A 16,812-nucleotide genomic window follows, 5' to 3' on the forward strand; every position below is an offset into this window, starting at 1 on the left:
TTTGTTCGGTGTGCAACTAACTGAAGGCGGTCGGTAGGCGTTTTGCTGTCAAGTCTACGAGTTGGAAACCCCCTCTCGTTTTTGGTAGGTAAAAAAGGTGGAGTTGCAGGAATTTCTTCAAATTGTTGAAATATTTTTCCAAGAAAAACCGAGAAAAACAGCTTATTTTACTTAACATGTAGTTCTTTTACATAATTTACATATTATTTATTTTTGGTTTCGAATTACCTTTTTTTGTGAGCTAAATATTTATTGGCTATGCTTAACGTTTTTACTCATTAGATAATAATTATCTTAAATTTTTTGTTAGGTTCCCAATAACTAAAAATCTTGTCAAAGCTCTTGACAGCTTATATTTTCTTTTGGTCATAAGAGTTCTATTGAACTTTCCCTCACTCTCAATTTTTCTGGATTAGTCTGACATGAAACTTTTCCACCTTTCCACTCTCACTCCATTAGCCATTTTTCATTCGTTTTATTGCCCTCTTGGGCTGTCAGAAACAAGTGTGGCTAACCCGAGGCCACGCCCATATCAGCCCACACACGCCCACTTTCCCCATGATTTCCTCGGGTTTCTTTGCACACATCAGTAATGTCTCCTGGCCACGCTGGCCAATTTAAAATTCAATTTAATTTCAATTGATATTGGAAAATCTTTTAGCACCACCCCCTACCTTTCGTCAACTGAAAAACCTATCCACACGCAGCGGGGAAGCCCCATTAACAGTTTTCAGAGTTTCTCGTTTTCCCACTGTGGAAAACTCACTCGGACTTTTGACTTTGCGGTTGCCATTTCGGCGACAAAAGGTGAGAAACGAAAAGCAATTACATCACAGATTTCAGTTCTTTTCTCAAAAAGTTTGTTGATAATTGGAACGGGGCTTCTTCTGTCCGAACAGCAGAGACCCAGACAGAATCCAAAGTGGGTGGCTGGAGCCATAAATTATGCACAGGACATGAAAGACAGCAACCTGAAGGGCAACAATAACAATCTCCGGGAAAATCCCACCACACAACCTTCACTAATTGCCCCAAGGCTGGTGCTCGAAATTTTCCGGCAGCAGATTGTTTTCCTAGCAACGTCGTCGCCTCGGGTTGTGAAAGATTTCCTACACGTTTCGACCATCTCATAAATAAAGGCAAAATTTCATTAAGACAAATTATTGTCTATCAATATGTTGCCACCACAGGAACAGAATGGGCAGGACATTGCTCATTTGCCGTCCACCCCCACAGATTGTATTTGTATGTTTACATAATAATATTTGCGGCTCATAATTGCATAAATTTTTAAAGTGAAACGCGTTTCAGGCATGTGCAACCTGCAAGCCCTCTTTGTTCTGACCCCTGATCCCTTTTCCCAGCTTCATTTCGTATTGGTTTGGATTGGTTTGCTGTACTCTCGAAAAGGGTAGTTCACTAGGTAAATTAATTTAAATAAATATTTTATCAATTAATTTAAATGAAGCAACTTTAAATGATGTGAAATAATCGAAAGTATTAAACTCGACGAAATAATAATTTTAAACTTTTACTTGTCTTAGGCAAGATGTATTTAATTATAAAGTTTAAGCTTGGATAAACCAGGATAACATTTTTAAATGTCAGGGTTTTTTAGTCAAGCTTACACCTTTCTTTGAAATTAAAATTTATATGACAGTAAACTATGTATTAAGGGATTATTTTTTTTCGAATATAAAAAATATATATTTAACCTTTAAAGAGTATTCCCAACATCGACTACTTTTATAGCTTGGTTTTGGGTTAAATACGTAGAAATTAAATTAAATATGCCCGCGGTTAAATGTCGTTGCAGGTTGCCCTTCCACAAACACAAAAGGGATTGGGACTAGGCCTAGGCTTTAAATCCAATTATGATGATATCCAGGGGGAGTTTCCCAGGCAGGTGAGTGTGTGTTTTAGTCACGTGCTTGAAATGATCGAATACTGCAGCATTAGGCTTATAGATAACATACCCCCAACGGAAAATAATTGTTTACTCCAGCCACAAAGATAACATTCCCATCCAGAGTGAGAGTTCGCCCTTTCTTTGCGACACTTGACTTCTTCCTAATTGTTATGACCGCATAAATTCCAATTTATTTCTTTTCAACTATGCGGTTGTCACAGAGTTCATCGATTTTATCGGTTTCTTCTTCAAAGGAAGCTGCGCCAAGTCTTCATTTTGGGCACTTGAGAACCTCATCATCCATCGGCTAGAACAAATCGAGTGTGAAATTCGATAAGTGGCTGGTATTGTCTGAGTGCCAGACGAACATAAACTGCCACTTGGATTCGGAATTTTTTGTTTACGAACAAGCAAAATTGTCAAATACAAAACTATTATGGGTGAATTATGAATTACGCTCCACTTTATTTGACTTTTACGATGGCAATTCAAATTAGCTTCGTGTTTCTCAAATAAAAAGAGGTCTCTTAACTGAAATTGAATTTTGTTATACTCAACAGTTTCTTTGACAGTTTTGGACTTGTTTTGATTGACAGAAATTGATTAAATTTTTTAAAAAACAATATAAGCATAAAAATGCGAATTCTTCAAGCTTGTGGGAACCATATGTTATTGAGTAGATATTTTATAGGTGTGATTTATCATTTATTACTACAACTTAATGAGTAACAATTTTGTTATCATTTTTTTAATATGTACTCTAAAAGTATTATATATTTGCATGCTAATGTTGTAAAACTTACAGTAAGACAGATACTTTTAAAAGGTAAGCAATAATATGTGTTATTAATAAATTATATTAACATTAACTAAAATTTCTACTCGTTCTACTCCGCCCAATTTCATCATCGTTTCCCACTTGCCGCTGAATATAAATGATTTACATGAAATTCCCATTTTCCCAGGGCCAACCACTTGACTTATGACTGCACGACCACCACCACCACCGATCCAACCTCCAACTCCCTGGGTTGACTAAATCGCTACTAAGTATTATACTATATAGATTATATGGCCGGGCTACGCACACACTCAAACCCACACACATACAAGGGTGCTGGGGAGTAGAGCACACACTAAAGACACTAAGCACGACAAAAAGACATTAAACACGACAACGAAATAAAAAAACATTGAAGTTCCTTATCAGCATTTCCGCTTTTCGTGACCAATGTCTTGGAGTGTACACACACACACTTACACACACCAGAGGGTGTGCTGGTATTGGTTCCAGTGTGTGTGTGGGTTTTCGGAGTATCAGTTTCGCACACTCTATGGATCTCAGTTGGCATGCAAAGGTTATAGAAATGGAAAAGTCGAAAGGCAGTCGAGGTCGGGGGTCGTTTTCCCTCATTTCCCCTCACCCAGTTAGTCTTAATTTCTGGACATGCTCTTGGCCACACTGGTTATCCTCCATTATTCATAAATATGCAAATGCCAGGGCGTAATAAATTCCTGATGCATAGCCAACGGCTGCGGGTCAATTTCGAGCTCACGCTCATGGGCTTTACCTAAGCACATAAAGAAACCTCTACTATGCACTACAATCATTTACCAAAATACAAATTGAATCGTATCAAGGATTATTTATAAGTGACTCTAAGTAAATCACTTGCTGATACGTGATTTTTCCAATTCTTAAAATCAATTCATATTTAGGTTGTAGTTAAATTCAAAAAACCAAAACTAGAGCATTTAATTTTTTGGCCACAATTTTTAAAAACAAAATTTTAAAAAAAAATTAGGAAGTCCACTTATATCTATAAACAAATTTGTATTTAAATTTTATTCATGTTTAGTTATTGGTATTTGATAATATTAAAGTTAGGACAATTTAGCCAAGTAATACAAACACAATAAAGTTGTATATTTTGCCAATAAGCCTTAGTTAACTCATAAATATTATAGAAAATATAACTTTTGTTTAAAGATACTTATGGAAGAATTTTGAAACCACTTTTAGCAGTTTCAAGTAGTATTTCTTTAGTTTTTCCCTGTGCATCCTTGCTAGCAATTTGGGCTGCAAGTGGTTGAGTGGTCGTGTGGTTCAGTGGCTGCCTGCTTGTAGTTGAGCGGTTGGGTGGTGCTCGGCCTGTTTAGCACTCAATCTGAGGCGGCTCCTCCGAACCGCTGGCATATGCCACATTACCTCCGCAGCAAATTAAATGGTCTCGCATTTGGGCCCCGACTTAGCTCAGTTCTGCTCAGGCTGGCTGTTCTGTTCATGGGTTCTCGTTAGGGGCGGTTGCATGTGGTGGGCGGTGCCCGTTCGCACACACTCACTCCATTGTGTGTGTAATCTGTGGAAACCACACACATGTACTCGCCACAGGACAGAAGTCGGAGGACAAAAATCCAGGAGAGATATTCCAAACGCTGAGATGCGGGCGTGACTCACGAGTGGGAAATGTAATTGAAATGTTGACCGATTTGTATGGGTGGTTATCAAGAGATCATTAAGGGAGAGCAGTCAACTAAGGCTATATTATATTTGTTTTAAAAATTTTGGTGGTAAAGATCATCCTATTTGGATCTCTAGGTCTGATTGCGTCCTTCAAAATAAAGTTAATAATGTATTTGTAATTAACTCTCAATAGACTGACAATATTCAATATAATTTTGGAAGTTAAAAGATTGTTATTTGTTATCGCTTTCTATATACTATGGTGTTATACCGTAAAACATTTTAAAGATATATAATTTTTTAGGCAATTATCGGAGCTCATACTTTCTGAATTAAAGAAAATATATAAAAATGCATGAGTATTAAATATAAATGTTCTTATTTTTTCAGACTCTCCACTCACGACTTGCTCACGACTACACATACTCGCTGAAATCCTGGGAAATAGTTTGTAACCAAGGCTTCCCAGGATGATTGTTCCCGCCTGGACTTGGGTTTAAAATAACATAAATCATAAATTTTTGCACTTGCGAAGGGGCAGCTCAGGTCCTCCGGAGCACCACCAACAACCCCCAGCCACCCCCTAAAAGTCACAAGCGGACTGTGTATAATGCGCACAATCGCAGCCAGGACACGAAATCGGAAGGAAAGGAAGTCCTAATGTGTGGGGAGTCAGTCAGATGGGGGGAAATACGGGAGCGAGAACTGTTTGCGCAGCACAAAAATGAGTTTTCTTTTCGTGTCCTGCCAGTTGGACCTTTGTGAGGATGGCAGGACACAGCCATCGCCATCGTTACTTCCTTGGGACTTGAGCTTGAGTTTGGTTGGGCAAACAAGCGTATGAATTGAGTTATAATTTGTTCAGCTCCGGATGTTGGCTTCTCCGTTATTTAAATGAATCCTCCTGATTTTCTGATAAGTCCTCAGACATGTGGCAATTGGTTGTTATCCTTTCTGGTCGTTTGCCTTCTGATTTTCGGGTTTTCCTTTGCCGCAATCATTTCAAGCATATTTGCTACGGCATTCAAGGGTCCCACAAAGGCAAAAGGACGGAAGGAAAACTATGATTGGTTCAGAGGCAATTGGTCATAGTAGTAATTTCTTGAAGAAGGAAGAATAAACGGATATGTGGTTGATGTTTAAATTCAGAGCTTAAGTTGGGAGTTGATTTGAGGGCACTTAGGACTTCGAAGGAGAGGAGGGGTTCTTGAAAATGTTTTTGACTTCACAAGCTTGTTTTGTAGCCTGAATTTCCTCTAATTACCTTACCAAAAACAGCAACATTTTCGTGCTTCAGAGTCCCCGATTCCTGCCGACAATGTTGCAAATTACCTTTTGGCTTTACTTAATTGTTTGCAAAAATATTGTTTTTAAGAATTAAGGCAGGCAGAACTAATACATTTTAATTAAGCCAATTTACAGGCAAAAAGAGAGAGAGGCAGCCAACCTCTATCAGTGGGGCGAAGGCCACTTAGAAAGGCAGCCACTCCCTCGATTAAAATGCGTACAATAAAATTGTGATTCCTTTTCGAGAATTTTTTATTTGTACTTTTATTTTCATATACCTTTCTCACATTTTTTTTCGCATTCTTAATGCTTGAAATGGCAAAATGGCAGTTTACGCTTGGTTCACATTTTGTCCTGTTGCTGGCAGAAAATTCAGCCCCTTTCTCCCATTTTCCCCATGGTTTGCCACATTGAGTGGCACTCTCGAGCATGTCTTTACATCTCTTTACGCTTGGCTATGGCTGCCAAAAGGGGAATTGAAAAAATCTGTTGAATAGGAATGGGGAAACTCTAGGGGAAATGGCTGCCTCGAATATAATTGAGTTATTACTTTGAGTATGAATACATCACACCACTATTATCTCAGTGCTCAACACATGGTCCGGCCTCTGATTTATGTTGCAATTATATTGCTTTATGTCGCTGATAAAATTCATAAAACTCTGCCCAAGATAAACCCAGACGAAGAGCAGACTCTGTGGAACCCTTCCAACTCGGCACACATTGTATCTTTCTCGGTGTTGCCTTGCGTATTTTTAGACATTTATCAGCGAATCCAAACAGAAACGATCCCGAAGTGCCCACAACAAACAAACAACTTAACATCTCAAACTTTGGTCTTGTCTGCCCTTCCATTCAATTCAGATCACTCGAATTCTGTATATCTGTATCTGTAGCTGTATCTTTTCTTATGCACCCGCATGGATCTGGTGGATCGCGTCTGAAAATCGATCTGCGAGTCGCAGGCAGAATGCGCAAAAATGCGAAAAAGTCACGTAGTAAGCGAAACAGACAAACCATATAGACAACGATTTACGAGAATATATCGGAGCAGGAAAGAAAGGGAATATAGTAGGCCCCGTGGAGTGGGAGGTGCACGTGGCGTTGATCTGGGCGAGTAGGTGGGTGCGAAAGCCCAAGAAATGAGTCCACTTCAGACTGCACTGCGGTAAATGGTTTGGCAAGTACAAAAAAAATATAGGAAATTGAATTGGATAAATAGAATTTAGGTATGCAGTTTAGGTGGCAGTCCTTGTAGATAAGTAAATGTATCTCTTAACAAAAAAAAGTCTATGTGAAAAATTAAAAATTGAATCAGTTTTTTAACTACAAAAACATCAAACATCTTGAAATAGCTGGCGGTACTACAGATTCTTTTAATTTTACAAGATTTTATCAGAGCTTAGATACAATTTGTGGCACATGGAGGCGATTTTCGATTGAAAGGGCTTTCTGTGATACTTTTATTAGCACCATAATATAGTTCTTAACTTGGAGCAGTGTAGGCTTAGTACCAAATGGGCAATTAAAGTGTCAGAAGTTTGGGACATGCAATATTTCATGACGCAATGCCTAAGATTATGAATATAAATGCAAATTAGTCCTGGGTTCACTCCAACCGCTCCCCCACCACATTTCCGCACCCTTCCCGATTTTGCCCAGGTGGGTTGCTTCCACCTGTCTGTTGTGGTCAGCGGTTAGAGAGGGATAAAAGAGGACTCGAGTGGTTAGTTAGAAATCGGGAGCGTGACAATCATTAAAAGTCAACCGACGACGACGACGACAACGTTGAAACGTCCAACGTTGAACAATCACTGAAAATGACTAACGGTAACCACGATAGCTCACATCCGGACCAAAAGTCCTGGCCTGAATATATGCACACGTACAAACACATACCAAAAAAAGGCGGCCAAGAAAAGCTTTCGGGCCGTGCACGTTGAAAGAAAATTACGCTCTTATCTCGCTTCCTGTCGTGACACAATTTTCTATCATAGAAGCCACTCGAGGACTCGACTTGATGTTGTTCCTTTTGCCCGCCTTTGCTGTTTTGCTATTGTTGTGGCTCAGGTCAAATACATAAAGTTATTATTGCTTTTACTATTTTGGGGGTGTGGGTGGAGGGGGGCAAAAGTAATGATAAATGTGCCACGCTCACGTTTTCCAACTCGTAGTTTTCGGTTTGCAGAGGGGACAACGTCATAATTTAGTTACACACTGATTTTCAGTTAAATGTTATATGATTGGTTTGTATATTTAAAGCAGAAAATCACAGATTAATTTTAAGTAAGACTTACAGATATTTATTTATTGGAATCCCGAAGTAATCTTGTATATGTATGTATTTTTCGATTACTATGATATTTTGCAATAATTAATAAATACAACTCCCACTTACGTCAGGTGTTGTGTTAGATTTACTTTAGCAATTCCAAGCCTCACCTCCTCATTAACAATAACTCCAGCTTAAGCTTACTAGACTCCAAGTCCTCTAGCATGTTACTATACCTAAATCTTAACCAACAAACTTTGTTTTTATAAGCAAAAAGTAATGGCCATTTAATGCATAATTTGACTGGCTAAGCACATGCAAGCGAAAGTAAAGGACTTAAACCAAATTCCCAGGATTAACAGGGCTGCCATAAGCTAGAATTTTTTATGAATTTCATAAATATTAATTAAGTGGGTCGTTCTGCCGCTTTCGAAGGCAAAGACCTCACCTACTCGCTCGCACTCTCTGTCTCCCAAACGTAATGAGATGAAAATCGAAAAAGTCCACTGTACGTGACAAATTGAAAAAAAGCGCATCAGTGGAGCGAAGTTAACTGGTGAGACCTGTGTGGAATCAACCATACAATATTGGACAACGGCGACAACGACGACGCTTTTCTGATGACTTGACCAGCAGCAACAACACAGAAAGCCAACAACAACGACGGCTACTGTGACTGACTTTTACGAGTACCAGTAAAAAAAATAAACCAATATCTCAGAACGTCACCCGAACGATGTTCGCCTCGGTAAGTGGAGCTCTGTGCTACGGGGGCTATGTGTTGTGGGTCTCGTAATACTATCTAGACACGTGAAATGAGTTATCAACGGTTAACAGTGGGGCAAGTCGGTGGAAAAGTCAAGTGGTGCAATGAAAAATTGCTCTTCCCCATGCCTTGAGTTTTTAAAATCCTACTATATAATGGTTTTTAACAAATTCTCACAGAACCTATTTTTATAAAACTTATCATAAGATTTTTATAATAAAATCTTTTTCGTGGTTTACAAATGGAAAGAAAATATTAAAGTGAAAGAAAACATGTAATTATTAATTTTAATTTGAAGAACTCTTTTCATTAAACACGTTATTTAAAAATTCAAACGTAATTTTTAAGGGTAAGACTGAAAAACTTGGCATATGGTCTCTATGTCTATTTCTTGTTACTTTTTCCGAAAATTTTTATATAGATTAGAGCAGTCAGCACCACTATGCCACTTCAAAAAGAGTCGCTGTAAACTTAGAATCTGCACATGTCTAAAACTGATTACCATGACGCAGATCACAAGAAATGTCTTTAGCCCTATACTTTTCTCAGTTTTTACTGTTGTTGAGTGAGGGAAAAGGGAATATTGTCAACCATCGGTCCAAGTCCAATTACGGTTTTTACAGATGGATGCTGTGGTCAGGTCTGTCCCTTGTTCCTTCCACCTCCATTCCCTGAATTGTGCTCCCCACTTGCCTTTCTTTGCCATCCCCGCAGCCATGGCTCATAACTTTTTCAGTTAATGAAGACATAAAACTCAGTGCTCCGACTGCCACGGCAGCTGAAGGCAATAAACACAGCAGCAACATCAGCAGCAGCAGCAACAACAAGGAGTTGCTTCTTTTTGCGGCAGAGTTTTTGTTTGTTCTTGTTGGCTGGGCTTTTATTTTTTTCGCCTTTTGTTTATTTCCACAGTCACAAGAAAGTTGCACTGCAAAGTTGGAGAGAAGATATCGCCAGCGAATGATAAAGAGGAGTTATGGTTGGGTTGGTGTTTTCAGAAAGGTGTATATCTATAGGGCTCTCTGTCTTTTAGTCGCTATATGTATATATACCTGGAAACGCCATTTTGCGCAAAGTTTCTGCTGCTGGCAGGTTAATGTTGCTGTTGCTGTTGCCGTTGCTGCTGCGTCGCTGCTTCTGCCCACTGTCGCTATCAGCGCACATCAATGGACCAACGACAGTGTGGCGACACAATTTGGCGCACATTACGTATACGCAACGTGGGCCAAAGCGAAAAAGCAACAGCAGCAGCAGCAACAGATGAGCGAGCGGGATGGCCATATTCTATGAGATAGAGAGCGCCAAATGAGCAGCGACAGAGAGATATGATAATAGCAGCAGTAGCAGCAGCGACAGCAGCAGCAGAGACCACGCCCCCAGTTGTCTTTTCTTTTGAGATATCTATATATATGTACAAATATTCCTGCCACAGTCAAGGACCTCTTGGAGAGCCTTTGTCCTTGGCTGGTAACCTCTTAACACACTTCATTAATCAAATGCCAGCAGCAATGCCAAAGAGCAACAAGCAACCTGATGAATTCGCCGCGGATCTCTGTCTCTCTTTCTCGCTCTCTCGAACAAAGCTCCACCCCAAGCGAATTAGAGCGCAGACGCAGCATAAAGAGAGGGGGCGACAGAGAGAGAGTAGCTGCGTCGCCAAAGTTTTTGCCGATGACAAACGAATGACAGTCGCTCTCTGCTCTACCCAAACCACCTGCCCCATCACCATCCCCCCAATAGAAGAGAGAGATAATACAAAGAGATAAGGGAGACGATAGCGAAATGGCGACAACAACGGCAACAACTCCATTGAATGCCCGCCAGTCAGAAGGCTGCGTTTGCTTGTATTTGTGCGCCTGTGTGCGGGGGCTATGTGTGTGTGTGGGTGCCTGCTGCACAATTACCTCATACTGAAAATTGCATCTCCCACTATATACAAAATAAATGCTCCTCTCAATACATGTGTATGTGTATAAGCACCAGTTGTGTGTTCGTAATTTCCTGATAATTAAAAGTGCTCTGAAATTATTTCATTTCGCTTCGGCCACTCTGCACTTTCTTTACCCCTTTCCCCTGTCTGAAGAGAAATTAATGAGAATCTCGTGAATGCGATAATGAAAAGGCTTTCCCTGATACTTTTCCCTTTTGGCTCTTACGGCGGCAATAATTTTGGATTTAGTTTTTAATTAAGAAGAGTGAGGTTCTGCAATTGGGTCAGTTTAGGGATATTAAAAACAAGTGGAAGCAAATAAAAATGGTTTAAGCAACTTCTAACAAAGAAAAAAATGGTTTTGAGGTTAACACAATTATTAAATATTATATATAAGGTTAAAAGTTGGAAACTAGAAGCCTAAATAAATTTATACATTGTACATCTATTTTTATAACTGAGCTGTGTTGGAATGTACCTAGATACTTACATAAAGGTACGAACAAAGATATTTAGTAGCCATCTTATATAGGTACTAAAATAACTTTATGCCCCTTGAAGATAAACCAAACTAGATACTTTAATATTATTAAATATTCATGAATATTTTTGTTTTTTAATTAGTTCAACGTTGCAGAAGGAACAATTTATAAGGTTTAATATTATATATGTAATTATGTTCAATATTTTAATATCTTAGAATCTTTGGTATTATATATGTGATTAGGATTTATATTTTGAAATATATTATTTAACGCAGGTATTTGGACTGTTTTTACCAAAATTTGTACGTTTATCTATACCTAGGTAATATATTCTGCAGGACTACCTAGAAACAACAAAACATGCCAGCACTGTAGGAGATTAATATACTAAAATATTAAAAAATGAGTGCAATTCCATAATCGAGCATAAATACTATTAACAGTAAAAAAACACTACAATACTACAACTATTTCCGATAAGAAAAATATGTTCAGTCAATAGACTAAATAAAATACGTTAAATAATATACGATAAACATGTTTGAAAATTGAAGTATTACTCATTGTTAATTACGCACAAACAACAGTATCTACTACTTTAAACCAGTAAGTTGATAATGAGCTTATTACGTCAAGTGAATTGAGTACGTTTCTTACAATCCATGGGAACGTGGAGTTATCTTTCAATAGGGTTTCCCCTTTTTTCTAGGCAAACGCTAATGTCTGTTGATATTGACTTATCCGGAGCATGATTTAATTTCCTTTCGCCATGCCCTATTATAGACATTGTTGCAGTGCCATGATTATGCACTTTTAGCACATCCTCTCACCCCTTTATTTTATAGCATTTCCCACACAAGTGGGCGACCTTGGAATAATTGGCTAAAATCCCAACAAAGTTCTGCCCTCCAGTGTGCATGTACTATGTAAATTTATATTTGTTTGGCAAGATCAAGTGCAGGGTAAAAATAGAACAACGGACCTGGCACCATGCCCTGTTTTCCCCTCCCTGGAAAAAGAAAACATTTGGCGCCCCAAATGACGTACAAAGAGTTAGATAAACAGCTATGAAAACTGCAATTACTAATAAGGCGCAGCGCATTTGGATGCCAAGATCCGTTTGGGCCAATTATACGTTCCATAAAGCTGACCAAAACTGAACAGCAACAACAATCGTTAAAAGATTTGAGCGTTGGCGAAAATCTTCGCATACATTTTACGAGATGGAACAAAAACAAATGTTTTTCCCTCGGCTGACTTACTTTTATTATGGCTTTGCTTTGCCACCCACCCGATCCTATTTCCCTCTCTCTCTCTACTCCTGGATGATTCTCCATCACTCTCTCTCTCTATCTCTCTTTCTTCTCGTGTAGCTCCCTCTCTTTCGTTTGGGCCTGTTTGCCTCTTTTGCTTGGTAATAAAGAAAAAATGCCAGCAATGCGCTGGAATTGGAACGCAGCTAAAGGCAGAAATATTATTATCCAGACTGGCCAGGGGCGCCGGTGAAAGGGGGGCAATGGCCGGCAAGGGATGGCTGGGAGATTGCTCGTTTCTAGCATGAATAATTAAAGCAAGCGAAATATTGATTGCATGTACTTGAAAAGAGTTCCAGACGACGACGTCCGACATTGTCGGGCCTATATGACAAACGACTGACACGCGGACTGAGCAGGCGACAAATATAAGCCACCCAACCACCCACTACCCCCCCGTCACAGGACTCACCCACTCTCCCCCCATGAGGCCTTTTGCCTGCCCATTGGTCAGAGGGTGGTCCCCGTCCTTTGGATTTCGAGTGGGGTAATAGAGTGAGTGTTGCATAAATTTGCACAGTGGGTGATAAGCAGGGTGGAGAGGGGTAAAGGGTATACAAAGGGGTTCAAAAGGGGCAAAGTTAAGGACTTAGGCCCAAAACTTACTTGGCATGTGCACGGCCTGTTGGGCTTTAACAACAGTCATATAGATAGATAGCCAAGATAAAAAGGTTAGGCGACGACTTTTACCCGACTTCCAGATGCAAATAGGAAAAGGGTAGCAGAGCAGGACTCTAGTATCAAAAATCCAATGAAACCCCATTAAAAATCAAAGAAATACACTTACTCGGTTTTTAGGTTTGAGGACCGTTTTCTTATCTTCGTGGTAAGCTAAATTTAAGTTTGAAAATAAAAAAAATTGCAAGCTCGTTCTGAGTTCAAAAACCTTTTTTTAGCTTATCAAGAAAACAAGCCCTAAATTTTTAAAAAAACCTAAAAATGAAATCTTAGTAACTATAAGATATTATCTACAAAAAAAAAAATATTTAAAATATTTAAAATTTAATTATCTATTCTAATATCTTTATACTCTTTTTAAAAACCTCTATAGAAATAATGATAATTGACATATATTTGTATATTAAATTATTTTAATGATTTTATTTTTTCAAATGTTTCTGATTCTTATTTTATTTTTTAGAAATATTTTTTTTAAGTACGCCGTTGCCCTTGTTTTAAATTCCTAGTGCTAGCCGTAGACTAGTTCTGTACTATATATCACATGACCATAAAATGTCTTCAGTTAGAATCATCGCTTTTATGACTCCCTGTCCAACTTACAGCCAATAAGGGTTCCAACCACCTCCCATTCCCCTTGGGCCAGGTGAAAGCCCATTGGATGGGCAATCGTCGAGGTTTCATTTGAAGGCCGGGGGACCAGTGTCTTTCTGCCGCGGAGCGGGGAATCTTGCGTGACTTCATTTGCATGAATTACGTTGCGTTTTTCGTGCCCTGTCGTTAGTGTCCTTTGGCTGCCCGCACTACCACACTCAAAGCGAGCCACCCAAGGCACCTGAAACACCAGAAATCACCTGAAATCACCACTACCACGGCCAGCACGTGCCGGTGTGGTTGGTTGGTGGTGCGGCTGAGTTTCGGGAGCTCCACCCGTTCCCTCATAATTGCCACCGCGATAGTCAGTCTCCTTTTTTCCTTGCCTTGGCGGGTTTTTCTTTTTTCCTCCACCTCTTTTACCTATTTTTTTGGTATGGAAAATAGCAAACGGGAGCGGTGGAAAAGCTGGGGGGAATGGAAAAAAGAAACTATAGCGCATAGACGAAATAGTCTGCGTTCTCTGCTTCGCTCAGTTCATTTTCTGTTTTCCGTTCCTGTTCTCTGTTTTCTGCCTCGAGTTCCGTCGTCAGTCGCTTTCGAGGAGCTTTGTGGGGCAGGTGTGTTCAGGTGGTTTTTTGCTCTCCAGGTTCCACCGGTTCCAGCTCCAGTTCCATTTTCGCATTTTGCATTTCGCATTTCCCAACTGTGTGTGCCTTAAACTGCTTTTTCACAACAACTCGAGCAACAACAGCGTAATTTTCCGTCGGTTTTTTTTGGGTTTTTCTCGATATTTTCCCACTACCCCACACTGCTTTTCGAGACGCGTATGCAACAACAACAAAAAAACAAAGAAAGGACAAAAAAACATTGGCGAGATTTTTGCTGCCTTAACCACAATTTATAAACACCGCCCCAACCCACGTCGAGAGTTTATGCAAATGCAGTTGTGTCGGTTGTCCACCCCGGAAAAACTTGTGTTCTTGATTTGCAAAAGTGATTTCTAATTGTTTCGACTTCTTGTTTTAACTTGCCACAAAAAAAAGGACGCGAAAGAGTGAGCGCGAAAGAGAAAAGGGAGGGAGACAGAGCATAGCGGAGTATGTCAATGTCAGTGGCCCAGTTTCCGCTGCATTGCTAAAAGGATTTCCCCTAACTCTTCGATTTCTGGCCATGGATATCACAAAAGTCTAGTTTAATGACGTCACTGCTGGAGATTATCATGCGATCGAAAGCGCTTGCAAGGAAATTCGATCAGGGTGAGTCCATCCTTTGAACTCAAGCATTCTTCAGTAAAAGGATTATAGGCCTAACAGCAAGCTAAAAAGGGAGCTCAGAGAATTAAATTAGTTGTTTATACCAAGTCCAAAACTAAATTTAATCAACGATAACCAACTGTTTTTAACACAATTTCTTGTTGAAGTGTCCCCTATGAGTAATTATATTTTCGTCAGAAGAACTTAAAAAAATTCACAATAATTATCCCGAGGAGACCCATTATGAAAAAACACAAATTTAAGAGAGAACAGTTATGCTTATTCATGTTTTCATTTACGTAGTTTTTATCTTATTTAATAACATAAATTCAATGAAAGTTAATTTATTAGGGTTTTTATTAAGCTCCCAAAAGAGAAGAGATCTCCCATAAATGAAATGTATATTGAATAATCATATCACGACACAACAAAATTCATATCATAGCCTTTTGGGGATCATAAAAATAAAATAATAATCTCTGGCCCACTAAAGAGAAGTAAGAAGTGCAGTTACTGCATTCCCCTGGGACCCAATCTTTAATAAAGCGGGAATTCCGACTCTGCTCGTGCCCTCTAATTAATCTCAAAATATATGCCCGACATCTGTTTCAATTAGGCAAGATTTGTTTTTTTTGCTTTTACTTACTCTTTTATTTCGTCTTGTTTCCTTTTGCACCCAGATAAAGCGATTTCTTATTTAATTTCCTTAAGTTGAAGTCAACAAAGTTTCAAAGACAGGAATTTTTTTAAAAATGAGACGGCAAATTTTGATATTATTATCATTCAACATTTGCATAACACTAGTCAGCCCAACTTCTAGATAAAACTGTTTTTCAGTTTTTAAGCGAACTGCAAAATATAATGCGTTGTATATTTAAGTGGTAATTTTTGTACTATGCTACTAAAAAACGTTATTGTGAAAAACAAAGTCTTAATGTCTAGTCGCATTCGTAGATTATTCAAATTGCAAATACTTAGAACGAATCATCCGATCTTTTCATGACGCTTTGCTGGAACACTTAATGCCGTCAAAAGTTGGCCGGATTTCCTAATGCAGTTTTCTATCGTAATTGTTTCATTGTATTAAAATAGAAGTGATTCAAACAACGCGCATATTCGTTGAAAGTTTCAATTCCCTGGGGATGAAAGCGTTTCTGATTTGAGCACATAATTATGCCAGGCGGAATTGATTTGACTTTTCTTGGGAATCAAGATATCGCGTAGCTTAAATGTTGAATGTACCAGAAAATATGATAAGAAGATAGACCAGCAGTACATCAGCAAAAATGAAAGTGGTGTTAGGCAACAAAAAGACGTGTTTATATTCCGATTAAATTCATACATGAGTAAGATTTTAAAAATAATTTAGTCGTAACTATTTAACACTATTTGTTAATGCTTTAATATGATAATTATATATCATTCACTTTTGCCCAATTAATTATGTTTTTTAAGTCCGTCTGCATTAAATTGCTTAGTAGATATTTTTTATTGTTAGCTTCCCCTCGAAATAACCACTTACCCCCTTCAAATCACTATCTAACACGAGTTTCTCTTCGACCACTTGCCAAAAACCCCCAAATAAAAAAATGCTAATCTATGAGCGATAGCCAGAAGTTCCTGGCAATCGTGACCATCATCATATCATTATCACGAACATCATCACTGTTTCCATCACGATCGGCTACTCAGTCAGTTTTTGTCGACTCTGGTCGATGGTAAAATCGTTATCGGCTCGAGTATCAGCATTTTTATGGCCTGAGAATCGATTGTATTAAGAGCTATTAAAATATTTTCTAAAACCTGCTATCATATCATTCAATTAGGCAAGAAACGGCTATATATAGGATCATAAAAC

General features: G+C 38.8%; 2 protein-coding genes across 2 annotated transcripts in view; both read left to right on the forward strand.

Moving 5' to 3' along the window:
- The first annotated feature begins 422 nt into the window (after positions 1-422).
- LOC108050508 lies at positions 423-2,944 on the forward strand. Its single transcript, XM_044460407.1, has 2 exons — positions 423-571; positions 2,875-2,944. The coding sequence occupies exons 1-2, from the start codon at positions 423-425 to the stop codon at positions 2,942-2,944; spliced, it is 219 nt and encodes a 72-aa protein (XP_044316342.1).
- An 11,506-nt stretch (positions 2,945-14,450) lies between these two features.
- Positions 14,451-16,812, forward strand: part of LOC108050525 (transcription factor hamlet) — a 32,776-nt gene continuing 30,414 nt past the window's right edge. The window contains exon 1 of the mRNA XM_017132240.2: positions 14,451-14,957. Coding sequence (XP_016987729.2) covers positions 14,897-14,957 — 61 coding nt within the window. The 5' untranslated portion in view covers positions 14,451-14,896. The remainder of the gene's footprint in view (positions 14,958-16,812) is intronic.

The sequence above is a fragment of the Drosophila rhopaloa genome, unplaced genomic scaffold, assembly GCF_018152115.1.
Source record: "Drosophila rhopaloa isolate 14029-0021.01 unplaced genomic scaffold, ASM1815211v1 contig_2, whole genome shotgun sequence".
NCBI lineage: Eukaryota > Metazoa > Arthropoda > Insecta > Diptera > Drosophilidae > Drosophila > Drosophila rhopaloa.